The sequence below is a fragment of the Montipora foliosa genome, chromosome 5, assembly GCF_036669935.1.
Source record: "Montipora foliosa isolate CH-2021 chromosome 5, ASM3666993v2, whole genome shotgun sequence".
NCBI classification, from domain to species: Eukaryota; Metazoa; Cnidaria; class Anthozoa; order Scleractinia; family Acroporidae; genus Montipora; species Montipora foliosa.
In genome coordinates, this window is record NC_090873.1 from 10,478,993 (window position 1) to 10,496,661 (window position 17,669).

General features: G+C 41.5%; 1 protein-coding gene across 2 annotated transcripts in view; it reads right to left on the reverse strand.

Annotated features, from left to right (window-relative positions):
- Positions 1 to 525: 525 nt before the first annotated feature.
- The window catches only part of LOC138003604 (uncharacterized), a 37,024-nt gene continuing 19,880 nt past the window's right edge, over positions 526 to 17,669 (reverse strand). Inside the window, exons 4-11 of one of the 2 annotated variants that reach the window (XM_068849752.1) lie at positions 16,246 to 16,471; positions 13,771 to 14,120; positions 11,844 to 12,076; positions 10,262 to 10,557; positions 8,550 to 8,918; positions 7,172 to 7,325; positions 6,263 to 6,575; positions 526 to 2,614 (exon numbers count right to left, since the gene is read on the reverse strand). In XM_068849752.1, coding sequence (XP_068705853.1) covers positions 2,283 to 2,614; positions 6,263 to 6,575; positions 7,172 to 7,325; positions 8,550 to 8,918; positions 10,262 to 10,557; positions 11,844 to 12,076; positions 13,771 to 14,120; positions 16,246 to 16,471 — 2,273 coding nt within the window. In that variant the 3' untranslated portion in view covers positions 526 to 2,282. Of the gene's footprint in view, positions 2,615 to 6,262; positions 6,576 to 7,171; positions 7,326 to 8,549; positions 8,919 to 10,261; positions 10,558 to 11,843; positions 12,077 to 13,770; positions 14,121 to 16,245; positions 16,490 to 17,669 lie in introns of both variants that reach the window. The other variant, XM_068849751.1, reaches the window with a different exon arrangement.

The window sequence follows — 17,669 nt, forward strand, 5'->3', positions numbered from 1 at the left end:
GAAAAACCACTGGTTACCTTGGACTTAAATCTCACTTTCATGCAGACGCCAGCTTTTAAACGTGTGAAATTGATCACCATAAAAGCTTCGTACCCTGTGAGCAAATTGTATTGATGCTCCCAGGGGAGAATCTACACAGTGCCAATTGGTTCCGCTGTAACTCGCACGTGATCTCCAGATGACAGTTACAAAGGGAAATGAATGTGTGACTCGTTTCAGCAAGTAGCCAAAAAAATGTCTACGCAGGAGGCTAGAGTAACGAAGACTCGAGTCACGAACAAAATTCAAATCAGGAGGGGAAAGTCACGCAAGCATCAGTGCCAAGACAGTACCACTTGCGATACAAGTATATCATGTTGAAAATATTGTTTTATGGACGAGAAAGCTTTTCAGCGTGAAAAATTGGTAATATAAAAGCAGGGAATAAAATAATGAGATTGAATAATGGCAACTCCGCAACTCCGCATGCTTATGAAAGGCGCAATAAGACACTGCAATGCCAAGACAAGTAGTGTAAACTGTGCATAAAATAAAGAAGTTTAATTCGCTTTCTTGCCAACCTTTCTACCGTGGGTGGAAAGAAGGCGTTTTCCTTTTTATTTTATTTCGTCTCACATATAATCATGCACTGCAAGGATGGACAAATACACGCGCTTCAAAAGATTTTCAAATACACTTTGTATAAATCCTGTTACTCCTACAAGCATACACCAACTTTGTAATGAGCTAAAATGCTATTTCATAGCCCCTTTAAGGAAAACGAAAGATGAGCAGTGATTATATCGGCACCAACGTTTGACGCGAATACGCCGAGTATGTTTTTTCCCGCACAAGCTTTGCCAAGTACGTTTTTGAATCAAAATTTATAAATATTTAAGAGAAAAAATTGTGGTTAGGACTGCAGCATTGATCTTCGATGTTCTTTGTTTCTTTAAAATTTACTTGTAGAGGTTACTATATATGTTCTCACGAACAATCATGCACTATGAGGATGAATCTTCTTCGAAGATTTTGAAACGACTATATTACATTTTTACATTCGGCACCAAGTTGAACGTTCGACACGAATTTTTGCCCCCGCATAATCTGTGTCAAGTACATTTATCAATAAAAATCTATCAATATATTTAACCAGGAATTGTGGTTCTGGCTAAAGCGTTCATCTTGGATGTTGTTTGTTGTTTGTTGTTTTAGAGGATATCCTCTAGCTTCCTATACCCAGGTATTTTCGAATGCGATGGGAGATATCAAGAGAGGACGAGGTAAGACTGAGAACGGATCCCCATGCTCCATCATAGTTCTTTAAAATCTATTTTTAGTTTCGCAGAGCTATTTTAAGTTCTCCTTCCCAATGCCGTACATACTTGAAAATTTTACTCCTTACAACAGGCCAATCAGGTGCTCTCTAAAAAATAGCAGCGTGGGTGAACCATGCGCTAAAATTAGATTTAAAAAAAAAAATCTCTTTGGACTGACGAGTTCCATGTATGAGGGATCCACTATCTTAACTTATCTGCTCTTGGATATATCCTTGATTAATTAAACTGACCGTTGATTCTGAGCATGCGCATGAGGAAAAAATCTCTTTAAACCTGATGACGGTGCTCAGAACTAAAGACTCGGACACACTGGTACCCTGACCTAAAGGTGGTGGCTAATGTCATTTTAAGTGAAAGAAAAATTGAATTAATCGTTTTGACTCCGACTACATTCTACTTTCTAATGGGTACAGCGTTTGTCACTAGGTCACCGTACAAGAATATTGAAACACGTTTTCCTTTTTCCCGTTCAAACGAACGGGGGACAATAAAGGACGACAAAAATACTCTATTAAATCGGAAATAAAGCATACCTGCCGCGTAACTGGGGCAGTGCGCATGCGTCAGTGCACAGATTGCAGTTATTCGAATTTTGTTACCTCAAATGTAAAGACAGAGAAGATTATATGTTTGGAGGGCTCCAAAAATAAGGATCGGTTGCAGTATTTACTAGGCCCCAGTTGTTGAAAGGCCGGATAACTTTATCCGGTGGATACTCCAAACGTTTTGTCCACGCCTTTACTTACATGTGCTTACGATGTGCATATCAACGGTTACGTGCCCAAATTCAAATACCTATGCACAGATTGAAACTGTCGGGTAGTGACTTATCCACCAGATAAAGTTACCTTGCCTTTAAGCAACTGAGACCGGGTGTTAAATCTAGTTAAGTTGATCATGTTACTGATCATCGATGGCCACGTGCACTTTCCGCAATTCGCCAGCGAACTGATGCATGACTTGTCACCTCTCCGACTCTGGGATATCTTCGTATGATACAAGGCCGAGTTCTTTCATTATATGCCAATTAAAGTTTGCGAAACCCATATTTGTGAGACACCGCATGAGCTCTTGGCTTGTTGCTTGGGACGTAAATCTTTGGTACCATTTTCTGAGTGCAAATCGACAGCATTCCTTTGGAGAGACTTCGTTCTCCTGTAATTCGACAATATCAGATTCTGGAATCTTTGGTTCGAGATCTCTTGCCAGAGTTATCCAAGAAGTTCCTTTTTGCATTTTCTCGGCAACCACATCACAAATGCGACAACTGATTTGTTCGTTGATCTTGGCTCGAGCTAATGCAGGGCAAATTCATATTAGGTTAACGGTTTAGATACGTCCAGAAATGCAAGGAATGATTTTGTTTAAATGCACCTAAACTCAAATATTTTTGGTCTACAATGTTGATCTCCCCACCGAAAGCAAACATATTTGACGATTCAAAATTTAGCTTTTTATCTGCCGGGAAGACGCGCAAAGTTATCAAAACTAGCAGTAATTTGGACCCACGTCACAAACTGCTTTGCAATGGAAAATTTCTTCCAAAACAGCAATGCAAAGCTGTTCAGTTCAGTTCAGTTATTGTCTTCCATGATGCGTATCTGACGCTTTGACGTCCAGCTCCACTTGGAAGTTGAGATTCTTCTTCATGAGGTTGGTGAACTCTGCTTTATTCTGCGTTGCCTAATAGCTAAGCAGCAATACAAAGCTGTTCAGTTCAGTTCAGTTCAGTAGTTATTGTCCTCCATGATACGTATCTAACGCTTTGACGTCCAGCTCCACTTTAAAGTTGAGATTGTTCTTCATGAGGCTGGTGTGCTCTGCTTTATTCTACGTTGCTTTCTAGGCTCTGAACTTTGACACATTCAGGATTTCAGAAATTTTACACAACGGGGGTCTGTAATACTTGCATTGAGGTCTTTCAAATAGAACGCGATAAAATCGCGTAGTGGAGGTGTACCGACTATCCTCTCACAGTCTGGACGTAAAAATTTGAACCTAAAATCGCCAGGGTTTTGAGTTTTTTTATTGAATCCACCCCGTATCATCCTCCGTGGGAATTTATTTAGTTTGGTCATTTCAAAAGATTTTGGCAGTATCGCTTGTGTCGCGTAGATTAGCCTGGACCTGACGCATGACTTCAGAAGCTGGCGGCGCGCCTTTATTTTCAGATTGTGACGTAAAATCGAGAGTAGACCCATGCCTCTCACAACACGATCGTGGGTCCAAATTTCTTCAAATTTTGCCAAGTTCACGTGGCTCGCACAGCACAGAAGGAGGCAGTGTGGCCCAGTGGTTGGGACGCTTGTCTTGAGATCCGGGGATCCCAGGTTCAAGACACGTTCTGACCACTCGTTGAATTTGATCCTGATTGTCCCTGGTTCAACTTCCCACCTGCACTTGTAAATAGCCACCTATTTTGCCTCCGGCCGGTTGGGATTCTAAACAGTTGTTGTTGTTCAGTTCCGTCGTTTCGTTGTGTTTCATTGGCCCTGAAAAGCGCCTATGGGGAGCGGTCAATTAAGTATGTATTGTATTATTGTACAGAAAAAACAAGAATTTCTGGGTAACAATTTGCTTCGGATGGGGACACTTATATTAGGAACAAAAATATTTGAGTTTAAGTGCACTTTTAGTGTCACGAGGTCTCCCATTTCCCCCCTTCCCACATTTCACAATGTATCCTTATATACAGATGTCATATGACCCTAGTTTAATGGCATGGCTTCCACGAGTCTGCCATAGCTCAGTGATAGAGCATCCGAACTAGTAATCGGAAGGTGGTAGGTTCCACGACATTATCGTTCTAACCGAAACACATTTGAACAATTCTATCTCTGACAGCGAAGTCCTTCCTAACAATTATTTGGTATTTAGACGAGATCGTAAATCTAATGGATGCAATGGAAGAGGCTTGCTGATTGCTGTGCGGGACCCACATTACAGCCACTCCTCGAGAGTCTCTTCAAACTGAATCTGAATTTATTTTTATCGATATTTTATTCTCTGATGATCGTGTTACTACTTTAGGAGTCTTCTACCGACCCTCCACCCCCCCCCCCCAACGAAGGAACGATTCCCCCCCCACCCCACCCTCAACGAAGAAACGAAGCCTCTTGAGAATTTGCAAACTGCCCCCCAAGAAATTGGTTTGAGAAATGATTTGATTTTGGTCGGACACTTTAACTTCAGTATGATTGATTGGCGAAATACTTGTGCGCTAAAAAATTCAGCAAATTACATTCTGCGGTTGGACATTGTTCAGGGCAATTTCTTTACCCAGTTAGTAGATAGCCCTACACGAGAGGCGAATATTTTGGATTTAGTCGTGGTATCGAATACTGACATTGTTGACAATTTGATTGAAGGAGATCCCTTTTCTGAACATAGCGCTGTCACCTCAATTCCATGCTGAGCTTACGAACGCCGCAAATTAAACAAGGCGATCTACTGTTACTCCAACGCAGACTGGGCTTATCTTCGAGAGCTGCTCACTTACAAACCCTGGCACTGTTCATTTTTAGAGGATAACATTGATATTATCTGGTCTGCATGGTCTGACCTGATATTTACTGCAATCGACGAGTGTATTCCGAAACGACAAATACAAACACGGAAAAACGCTCCATGGATCACCTGAGAGCTAATTAAGTTATGCACGAAGAAAAGGAAGCCTTACAAGAGAGCCAAAAGATCTGGATTACAAAATGATTGGAAAGTATATCGTGATCAGGACAACTTGAAGATCTTGAATCTTACTGGATCTTACTGCGTTTGCGTATACCACTCATTCTTGTGCTTATCCCACAAGTGAGAACCAGGCTTAAGCAAGGAGGACGGCAACGGCAACGGCAATAACAACACAACCACAAAACAATGATCTTATTGGTTAAAAGGGGAAAAATAATCGTGCTGCACGTGCGGCACGCATTTTAGCACAGACTTTTGTGGTACTCTGCATAACGACGACGTGAAATCATCAAATAGGCCATTCTACAGTTGTTTGCTCAGCGACCTAGCCTGTGAATGGCTGCGAGGCTGCCGGTGATCTTGTATTGATACAGTCCCCACTGCTTTTATCACGAAAATTGTGTTGTTGTAATTCTTATTAGTCCATATTACAACAGTGCGAAGGTTTTGTATTAAAACAGAGTCAATGGCTGCCTCGCTTCCATTCTTAGGCTAGGTAACTTAGGTACGACTGTAAAATGGTCTTTGACGACAACATAAGCATACCGAAACAGAGAAACTTCTATTCTCTATTTTTACAGCTCCTCCATTTTGTTCTTAGGATACTTCGCCCACCTTGTACGACTTGAACGAGATCGAATAATCGCGACAGACTTATGATAAAGCAAAGGGGACGTATTCGTAAATCTCGCAGTCGTGTATCTTAAAGTAGGGAGTTTAAGAAAAGACGACGGCTACGGCAACGACACAAAGCAAGAATGTGATTGGTTAAAAGAGGAAAAATACTCGTGCTGCACGTGCAGCACGAATTTCCGTGCATTTCTTTGCCGTACTTCACCAAAACAACAGCTTGAAATCACCAAATTTTATGATGACAACGTGAGCATATAACAATGAAACATTCATTTATTTTAAAACCGTTCGTACCCAGTCCAGTTATAGGACAGTTCGCACGTATTGTACAATATGATCAAGACGGAATAATCGCGAAATACTTGCGATAGCGATAAGTTATATTTTGGACTGACGTTTTCGTTGCCGTAGCCGTAGTCTTTGCTTCTCCATTCCGCTGTCGTCAGTAGGGAGAAGGGAGTTTAAAAACTCCCTACTCCCTACAGACGACAGCGGAATGGAGGAAAACCCATCGCAAGTACGGAAACAAGTCGTTGCGGAAATCGTCCTCCATCAACGTATAGAATGCAAAGAACACTAATAATCTTACTAGTCGTCTGTCTTTACGAAACCCTACGCACCTTCAAGAAGACGATCTCTTATATGCTTCAGGCCCTCACCACCTGCTTCTAGCCTACTGACGATCTTGTCAAAGCACCTTTGCTTGTGTTCCTGAGGCAGCTTCGAAAGTTCCGCTAGAAATTTTTCCTTTACATCTATTAAACCCATTATCGACTTCCTCGACAATTCCACGTGATCCTCGTAAATTTGCTTTTTATTGATCTCGTTTAGCACTCCACAGCACGCAGTGAGGATGCCATACGGATCATCAAAAGGAGCCTCATCAAATGTGGTATCACGAAGACGCAAACCAAAGAATTCCACAGGTGTTTTCTGCCGAAGATTAATAAAACACATTCAATAAAATTGTCCATTGAGGAAAGTCGCCGTTTTATTTTTGTGTGGGGAGGAGCGTAGCGTGACGCCGGACACAAAGAACGGCTGCGTAGGAGACTAGAGGAAAGTTGGGCCCTGTCTCCTTATTCGGACATTTCTCAGCCGCACACATTATCAGCCGACATACCACCCACCTGAAGGGGTTTATTTACTAAATAGATGGTTTGCAACCACTATCTTGAGACACAGAAAACAATGCTGCAATGTGCAATTGCTGGTGGACGAAAAAAGGAAGCTAATGAGAGATTTTTTGTTTTCGTCCACAAGCATGGCGGCGATGACGTAACATGAAAACCACCTACACTTTAACGCGCCCTTCCATGTACAGGTGTACATGTCAATAAATATCATATTCTACTGTACTGAAAATAGAGAGTTTTCGTCCAGATGACCAGAATTTTAACAATTGAGTTCAATTCGCGAAAAAAATATTTCGCTTCTCCGACATGGCTGCCGTGACGTAATGTGAAAACACTCTATAAGGTGAAGGGTTTTCTTTCGTTCACGTCAAAGAGTATTTTTTACACACTTACGTCAGGATCAGCTCTTTGGGGAGGTAGTGTCACCTCCAGTTCACACAACATATCGTCTTCGTCTCTTTCTTGGTTCTTGAAGAATGAAACTATCAGGTCTCCTCGATTCTCAACACGAATTTTAAGGCCCTTCAGAAAGGGTTCGTCTTGAAGGCTAAAAGTAAATGAAGTGTCAGTCCTCACGGTCCAAAACATGCTACAAAACCCTTTTATACATCGTTAATTTTGAGTAATGTTGCAGCATTTTAAAAGGCATGCTCTCAACGAAGATTGAAATCAATGAGACAATCTGGTGCAAAGTGTTTTCTGACAGATATTAGATGCGTTCGCTGGGCTGACGAGTGCGGGAAAAGAGAGCTCTGCCATGGATCGACACTTACTTTGATTCAACCGCCGTCCACGACCTTCACTTGAGCCCACTCTGTCTCGCGCATTCCTTTACAGTAATTCCCCTGTTGTTAATTGAGCCCGTACAAGATGTGAAGTATCACGTGAGGATTCGGTCGCTAGGTAACCGTCGCGCATGCTCAACAGAGTAGGTTTCAACCCATGATAGAGGTCTCTTTTCCCGTACTCGTAAGCCCAGCGAACGCGAAAGAAAAGAGACCTCTGCTACCAGGAAACGACCAAGGGTACGGCAACGACAACGCCACAAAACAACGTTATTGGTTAATTAAAACCAGCAAAATAGTCGTGCAGCACGTGCGACAAGCATTTTAGTGCATTTCAATGCCGTACTCCTCAAATCACCAATAGCAATGTTTTTCGTGACGTCACCCATTATTATTAATGATGCCAAAACCTAATTGGCTTTGGATACAAAGACTTCTTTTGTTCCATGATTGGCAAATTTTAAATATCAAGAAATGTGACGTCAATGTTTGTAAACAAGAAATATCGCTATTTCCAGGTTTTGACGACAACGCAAGCATACAACAAAGGCCACTTACTTTCTATCTTTACCTTCAAATCGTTCGTACCAATCTTGGCCTAAGATTCACTTTTTTCAGTTCACTTTCAAATTTGCCGGGCGCCGCCATTTGAACGATTGTGACGTGTTACGGTTTGCCTTTATTGTTTTCACGCAAATAGTTTTTGTTTTGAAACAATAGGGCAACCACGACGCGTCACATTTATTCAAGATGGCGGCTTACGCGAAATTTGAAAAACAAAACAAGTGTTTTTGAGTCTCGCTCCTAGGAGTCAATGGGTTAAAGAGAACATAGTTTTTGAGTTGGTGTGGCGGTTGTTGACATTAGACAGAGTAAAATATATGAAGTCTTACTCCTAGGAGCCAATTTGTTAAAGGGGGCACAGTTCTAACATCTTTCATTCTACGTTTCTTCAGCAAACCTTGGAGCCGAGAAAATTATCTCACCTGACGTGAAATTTCCGTAAGCGTTTAGGAAATCTAGCGGCGACAACATTTTCGGGATCGGATAGGAACATGAAAGCTTTGTTGTTAAAATACATGGGCTCATCTGAGCTTCCATCTCCTATCATAACATTATCTTTCTTGCTCTCGCTTTCTTCTACCTCTGGTTTTTTACACGTTGGCGAGCAGTACAGCCTTAACTCCGATGGACAGCGCAAACGAGTGTCTCTGGGAACAAACGCTAGAAAAGATGCTGCTTTTGGTACAGAATCCAACTTCTTGACTTCTGGTTCCACAGCTTGATCAATAACAGCGCCAGGGCCTCCACCCAACGGTAGTTTGTTCCGACACCAATCAACCAAAGTCCACAAACTGCAACAAGAGGGAGTTGTTGTAAGGCATGGACGTGGTAAAGAATTCGACACTCCTGCTTATATCTCCGTCATTCAGGGGTGATCTGAAAACGTAAGAGTCCTTCTGCGCGTTTCCTGGAAATCTGGGATGCAACTGTGACAGTGGTGAAAAACCACGCCTCTAACCAATGTCACCGGGTTCGAATCCCAGACACAAGTCATGTGCCTACAAATTTTCAAATGCAACTATAGACGCTTAAGGTGGAATGCACCCGTGGGAAGGATGACAAACTAGTTGCTAGGCGACGGACGAAAGGACAATTAAAACGTCCTAGGCAACTACAATAGTTTCACATCCTTCCTAAAGGACATACTTAAACATCAATGGTCGCCTTTGAAAATTGTAGGGGCGCATGACTTTGTAAAGCCCACCGACCAGCGGGACACATTGTCCAATTAGGACCTAGAGAAACGACGTAGCTCGCCAGGAGTTCTGATTTTTCAGTAGATAAAACTAATCGGTATCACCTTCTTTACAAAGATGGCAAACAAAAGTATGAAGAAATTCTTGTCGTACAAGAAAAGCAGGGGGGGAAATCTCCGGGAACCAATTTCTTGAAAGTCCCGCAACTTTCAAGGCCTTTTTCGGGTATCATAAATTTTTCAGCAATTAAACTTAACAATCATTTTCCGTTTCGCTATCTTGAAGTAATGTTTTAAAAACGAGCAGCAGTGTGTTTTATCGGGTCTATAAACGGGTGATGTAGCAGCTGATCCAAAGATCACTCGCCATTGGTTTGCAACCCTTACCCCAAACAATAGCTAAAACAATGGAAAGAATGACATGTCATTGTTTCGTGCAAGGGTTGCAAACCAATGGCGAGTAATCTTTGGATCAGCTGCTACACTACTGCTAAAAACATTCAGCTACGCCTCGTGTTTTTAGACCCGATAAACCCCTGCTGCTAAGTTTTTGAACAGTTTCAAAAGCATTCCACAAAAAGCGTGTCCCTCTGGAGTCCGGACAAAGGTTAAATTGTGAGAGGAGAACATCAGCATACAAGAAAAACAAGCTATGTCTTCTTAGTATGTTTTATATAAGGAATTCTAATGAGGAATGTTTCATTAGTTATAAAGCTCGTGCACGTGACGACTTATCGGTGACCTGATTGTCTAATCCACTCATGAATTATTAATGAACTTTCGGAAACGTGTTAAAAAAGACCAGCTAAAATCGAAACAAGCGGATTAAAGTTTCTTAACTGGCTTTTCAGGCCCAAAACTGGAAAGGTTCCGGGGACCTTCAAGAAAAAAGAATACACAAGAGCAAAAAAGTCATCTCAACTTTGCTTTGACACTTACACTGAAAAGTGCGTGACTTCAAATGTGATGATATCTCCGTCAAATCTCGGAGGCGTCTCAAGTTTGTCTGTTATCTCAATCCACTCTTGCTCCTCAGGGCTTGATTCTTTCAAGAGGACACGAACACGGACTATTGACATATCGATGTCTCTTCTCCTGCAACGTTCTCCCAAACGCAATGGAAGCTGGATGGTTACAGGCTTCAGAAACTCAACTGCTTTTGGACTCGTTATTCGCAATATCGGTCCTGGCAAAATTTCCTTCTTCTTGAACAATTTTTGGGAAACTTCTTGAAGCTGAGTAAAATGGAAAATAAAGCAATAAATTACAGAAATAGTAATGTTTACTAATGTAATCATATGATGTCGAATGCAATTTGGAATAAATAAGCAAGAATATTATTTTTCAAAGACGAACACGAGCTCATGCATTTCTGTGCATTCTTATTGGCTAAGAGAAATGCAATTTTCTGGTAACAGTGCAGCAGAGGTAATTCAGTGCAAAAAGAGGTAACAAACGAAGAATTACTTTCGTACTAAAAAAACCTGGAAGACTTAAGTCTTACATGTTTGTGTTCCTTTGAAAAAGAAACGGCATCCACGTCTGTATTCCCTTGGTAATAGACAATTTTACAGTTGTGTCCTTAGTAACCTGGCCACAATCTCGACTCCAGAGCTCTTCTTTTACCTGAGGGAGAGAAGAGCTCCGGGGAACCTTAAAACAAAGTGTCTTCTCATTGGTTTTCCTGAACAACAATCAAAAGCGTATCTAATTGGTGCATTCATGTTAGCACGAGGAGTGAGCAGGCGCCGTAAGGCTCAAATAGCCAATTTTTACCTAGAGTTTCCCAGAGCAGTGTAAGCAGCTTTTGTCTAAGTGATTGCTTCAGTTGTTTAGTATTTTGTTTTTGGCTTGAGTATAACGAGGCAATCACATTATTCATGGCTTCATGGCTTACATTGTTCAAAAAATATATATATATATTCATGGCTTGCATTCACGTGATTAGACGGCCATGGTGGTGTACAAAACAAAAGCAAAATGTCCCTCGAGTTTGAGCCAAATTACCGCGCGGTGGCCTCATGGTTAGTGTGCTCGACTCCGGATCAAGTGGTCCGGGCTCGGGTTCGGGTTCGGGACATTGTGTTGTGTTCTTGGGCAAGACACTTTACTCTCACGGTGCTTCTCTCCACCCAGGTGTATAAATGTGTACCGGCGAATCTATTGCTGGGGGTAACTCTGCGATGGACTAGCATCCCATCCAGAGGGGAGTAGAAATACTCCTAGTCGCTTCATGCTACGGAAACCGGAGATAAGCGCCGGCCTGATGGGTCTTCTAGGCTAGGCTCGTAGCAGACTTTACCTTACCCAATTCCCAAAAGACTTTTTCGCTATTGTTCAGTACACCAACATAGCTGCGATGATGTCAGTTGCAAGCCAAGGATACATTGAGTTACGAGGGCTGTTACATGACTCGAAAAATCGAGCCGACGTTTCAAATTCTTTCTGACCAACTCGAACATGCGCGTTGCATAGCACGGTCCCTCTAAACACGGGTAATTGACACATGTGACAGGCTAACCTTGACAATGACTTCAAATGATTCATCTTGTCGAAGCGCATTTTGCGGAAAAGATATTCTTGCAAGTGGAAAGTCAGGCCACACTAGTTCGCTTTCCAGACTTGTGATGGTATGTTCATGCGATCTTAGACGACAGACCACTACGAACGTCGAGCATTGTGTTATCTTAGTGATAGCCACAGGAAAGAGGAAGTCTGGAACGTCACCAGAGCCAGCGTGGTCTCCCTTAATGTCTGAAAAAAAGCTTCGAGTTATTGACTTGTGTTAACCACGGAGAATGGAGACATGTTCCACTGAGCTGTAGTGTGCATATTTGGTCAAACTGGCTTGGGTTGATCAAAAGATGGACAATGCTATCAGTAGTGTATAGCTGAGTTGGTTTTCATAGCAGTCATGCGCAGAATCAGGGGTGATTATCTTAGAGCGGTTTTCAATTGAGTGTCGAAATTAAATAGCGAATTTCTTTGGTTTTGCATTACTTCACTCAGTAATTGCTTAAAAGTTATCCTGCCATTTTTTCAACCAATCAGAAGTGAAACCGAAACCAATCGTGGCTCGCGCGTGCACATTTTCCCGCGCTTTGTGTCGGCTAGGTATAATTACTTCAAGTTTTGACTGGTTCACTGGATTGTCTACGTCCTTTTTGATTGGCCAAAGCATTACTTTGATTTTGGTTTTACTACACTCCATTGAAATTCGCTCCACTAATCTTAATCAGCATTATTAACATTTTTGTGCAAACAAGCTACATTTCAGGCGGAACAATTTCTAAGCAGATTTTAAAACCGACGACAGCTGGCCCAGTTGGTGGAGCATCGGACGTTGTGTGAGAGATTGCGGATTCACAATACTCAGGGTCTGAAAAATAACTGAGGAGAAAGTGCTGTCCTTGTAATTTCACCTGCAAATGGTTAGACTTTCAAGTCTTCTCGCATAGGGACTATAAACCATAGACCCCGTCTCTCAATCCTTCATGTTAATCCACACTGTGGGCCGTTTAAGAACCCACACACCAGGGGGGAGACCCCGGTGTTGGTGGTCTATCTCTCACAGAATTGTAAACCGCAAAGAGACTTTATTTGATTTGTGCGGTATAAAATTATGATCACTTTATAGAAATCTCAAGGTTATTTAGACGAGCACGAGTGCTCTGCTAATTGGGGAGACTACAAATCAACGGAAACCAAAACAAATCAAATCAAATGCTGTGAGGAGAGAGGAAAACCGGAGTACTTGGGGAAAAACCTTTCGGAGCAGGGTAGATAACCAACAAACTCAACCCAAATACAGCAACGAATATGGGAATTGATCCCCGGGCCACACTGGTGGGAGGCAAGTGCTCTTACCACTGCGCCAGGCCTGTTCCCCAAAACAAACAAACCACTACCATTACCAATCTATACTGTGAAAGTAAGGGAGCGTTTACACGAACGCGGTTTCACATAGACACGGTTTAACGACTTTGAAACCGCGTCAAAATCGATGCGGTTTGGAAGTGTTTACACGGAACCGTTTTCGCCAGAGAATCAAAGCCTTGATGGTATAAGCGAACGCTGCACAACGTGCTGAATTCACCATTTGAATCTTACAATAGAAATTTCGCGCTAAAATAGTAACCGTATTCAAATCGATGCGGTTTCGCCCTTTAAACGGCAGATGAAACCGAATCGTTTTGAAAGCGCTACACTTCTGGCAGTGATTTCAAATCGACCCAGTTTGGCCAACAGTCTTGATCGGTGGCGTATAAACAGAAGGCGTAATCGCATCGAAAACGATGCGGTTACAAATGAAAACGCGTTCGTGTAAACGCTGCCTAAAACACACGGTCCCTTTCTAGACAAGAGTTGCATCCGTCGTCTGCTGTTACTTGGTTCAGGTAACAAAAACCACTTTACTATAATCACAAAAAAACTCAATCAATTCTCACCATGCTTTGTGCGCAAATCCTCCGTTTCAACAATATCGTCCCACTCATTGGTTTCACTGTTGATCAAAGTTTTAATCACCACTTCATAACCCCTAAGATTTGCGGCACAGTGTGGAATGACTATTGTGACAGCTTCATTGAAATGCTGAATGCTCGGACTGTCCACTGCTGATAGCTCAATGACATCACTGACAATGTCCTCCTGATGAAGGAGAGGCGGACAACGAGCACGAGGATTCCATCTAAGAAGTTTTAATATTCTGTCTTCAGACACTGCGCCAGAAGGGAAGATTACATGTACGGCAACTTCCTTGGGGTCCCACCGTGTCCCTTCTTTGACAACTTCTCCACTGAAAATGTCAAACAACAGAGTTGACCAACTATGCCCATTCGTACCGATCTATGGGCAGCGAGCCTACCTCGTTAGTCAGGCCTAAAATTACCCATCTCCTAACAAATTACAAACACGCCAGGGATCATCCAAATCACTGAAAAAACACTGTATAACACAGAAACTCGTCAATTTTCAAAACCATCCACATATATTAACTATGCATTGTCATGCATTTTTTTTTTAAAGAAAAATACAACTGAGAGTTAAGAGATATCGCCGGATGATGACTCGGGGATATTAGGAAAAAATCTGAGTGCTCCTTCGTAAGAGCCGAACCTACGATCTTCCGATTACTTCCGGCGTGACTTCGGATGCTCTACCACCGAGCTATAGGAGTCCTCTGTAGCTCAGTGGCTCAGTGGTCGCAGCTTCGACTCCTGTAAAGGAGCACTCGGGATTTTTTCTGAGTATCCCCGAATCATCATCGATAAATAAGTCTCTTCATTTCATTCAAAGTGGTTAGCATTAAAATAGTGTTCGTCGAATTTTGAAATTGTTTAAACTTCGCTAAATTAAAGTTTTACCTACTGATGATGCAGCTTTGAAAGCTGTCGACCTTATATTTTTCTCAAATATGAAATATAATAATAACAACAACAACAATAATAATAATACCAAAACTTCTTAGCAGCACGAAGTAAGATATCGCTTTGATGATCCATACGATGTTTTTGAAATTCATATTTAATCAATACATGTTTCGGATGAAACATCATCCATCGTCAGTTGACAAATGAGAAATAAACTAAAGTTGAGCAATAAATAGTATAACAAAGTGAGATATAACATGAATAATTAAGGATGAAGGTTCTCGCCTTCATCCTTAATTATTCATGTTATATCTCACTTTGTTACACCATTTATTGCTCAACTTTAGTTTATTTCTCATTTGTCAACTGACGATGGATGATGTTTCATCCGAAACATGTATTGATTAAATATGAATTTCAAAAACATCGTATGGATCATCAAAGCAATAATAATAATAATAATAATAATAATAATAATAATAATAATAATAATAATAATAATAACAAAGCTTTAAGAACAAACTCGATCAAGCACAGCATAGATACGACCTCAGAGTCACCAAGATGTAGATTGTGTGGAGATGCCACTGAAACAGTACGACACATTGTCAGTGGACGTAAGAAGCTTGCCCAGAGAGAGTATAGAAAGCGCCGCGACAAGGTGGCCCTGCAGGTACACTAGGCGATGTGCAAGAAGTATGCATTGCAATTACAGTGTTCTCACCAGGATTTTGTCTTAAGGAGTCCAAGGGCCCCCTTTCCTGAAAAATACGGGCCCTGTGGGAGCTTAGGTGGGACAAAGTCACTTGCGCTCCATGACTAGAGCGGAAAACGTACTTCGTGATTTCTTTGTCCATTTCATCAAGGCACGTTCAAACTGGAACTCATGCAATGGTGGCCCTTCGACAATATTGTAAACGCATTTGATTTGTTTGCCTCGAGACAGATCTTACAGGTCGTGACCTTTTTGTCGGCATCATAGGCACGCCATGTGTATCGCAATCCACTCTGAAAAACACGGTCTTCCTTCAACGAAATAGCTTTTTTGCCTTGCTTGCTAAGCTGCCCTCTTACCAGCGAGCGTTTCAATGATCTCCTACACTTTCTTAAATCCTTGGTACTTTAAAGCGAAGGAAAGAATCTAATTTTCTCCGTACCACGAAGAATGACATGAGCGCGCACTCTAAATTATCTGTTACACGAAGTATCTACCGGATCCAAAATGGCGGCCAAGATGTCAAAGCTGCGCAACACTCATGTGACTGACGAAGACAAAAGTTAATAAAATTGAAGGCTTTGACAAAATGTTTCCTTCAGTTGAAGAAGCAAAGATCTGGAATTTCGCTGGAATCATTAAAAGACTGCTAACTTACGTCTAAAGTCTGTTTGGCTTGTAGCATTCTTGTGCGCACAAGTGAGCCCACTTGCATGGCTTTTAATGTGCCATTTCTATTTTTCCCGCAAGTGCGCGGCCTGGCGAGAACACTGCGATTCCCATGATTTTTAATGGCATAGGACAAACCGTAATTCCAAATTCCAAAGACTGTTTACCTGCATATAACAATGCTATCCTCATTCATGTCGCGAAAGGGACTCGAGAATTCATTTTCATCCTCAGATGAAACCTCGATTTCCTCGTCAGAAGTTAAATCGACCTCTTCGTCATCCTCAGATTCTTCAGATGTTACTTCTATCTCTTCGTCCTCCTTTTCCGACAAGGTTTGGTTTCCTTCTTCTTCTTCTTCCTCTCCACTGACACTCCCTTGTGCCAAGGCGGCTTCTTTAAATAAGGGCGCTTGGGGTTATAACATGAACGAAAGGAAGGTTACAAAATTGTGAAAGATGAATAACCAATCAAGAACGACAAAGAGCCACCTTCTAAGCGCAAAATAACGATAACATCATACCTTTTCAATCGACATGTTCAAAAAGCAAAATAAACATGGAGAAACTATTGGAAATTTTAGTTAAAATTCGAAGGATGTTTGAGAAATTTTATATGGGAATTTAAAAATGTCATGCGCATAAGTGTTAGAAATAGTACGAGGATGTGGCGTCTGTCAACAAGTATAGTTCAGCAAATAATATCAGGATTATTTAACACAATCTGGGAAGATTTATGTGCCGTATTCATTGGAAAATTTTGTCTACTTGCCAAAGAAATCGTTTTGTGTTAGATATGAGAATGCCAAAAAGCCCTTGCACCAAGAGACATGCAAATTCGTCAGTAATATCAAATGTCCTGCAATACCAAGATCATTGTTATCAAACATGAACACAATAGACACTTTGCATGACTGTGTCATGTGACCTTGTCAATCATAAAAAAATGGTCGTGGTACAAACTAGACGCCAGAAATGGAAAGAGCGTGATGAAATTAGTAAAAATAATATTTTTTAGACAACTGACGTTTAAGTGCGTAATTTTAGAGCGGTTTAAAGGTCTGAAAAATGTAAAAGACGTGTGTGCTGGATGGCAAAGCCTGTTTTCCTTATAAATCTCAGTTACTTTTTTCAGCATTAAAATCACTTTAAAATCTCTCACCTAGATGTCAGTGGCCCCAAAATCGACATTCTCGCCCAATTTCATCACGCTCTTTCCATTTCCGGGGTCTACTTTGTACCACGACCACGTTGCTGATTGACAAGGTCACGTGACACGGACATGCAAAGGGTCCATTTAAAGTCACAATAATCTACAGGAAACCTATTTGTAATTAGTACATACTAAAACAGTGGATAGCGTTGAACGCGCACCCTGATTGGCTACTCAAACTCCGGATATTTAATAATTATTCCATTCGCGCTTGTTGGATATGAGATGGTAAATTGCCAACGAGGCGCGTCCTTTAACTCTAAAAGTTTGGAAGTACGAAATTCGAGCGAAAAACGGGAGAAAATTCGAGCGAAATTGAAAAAGGTTGATGAAGATGCGAAGTTGTGTAAGCGGTAAGACTGACGCAGGCTCATCACAA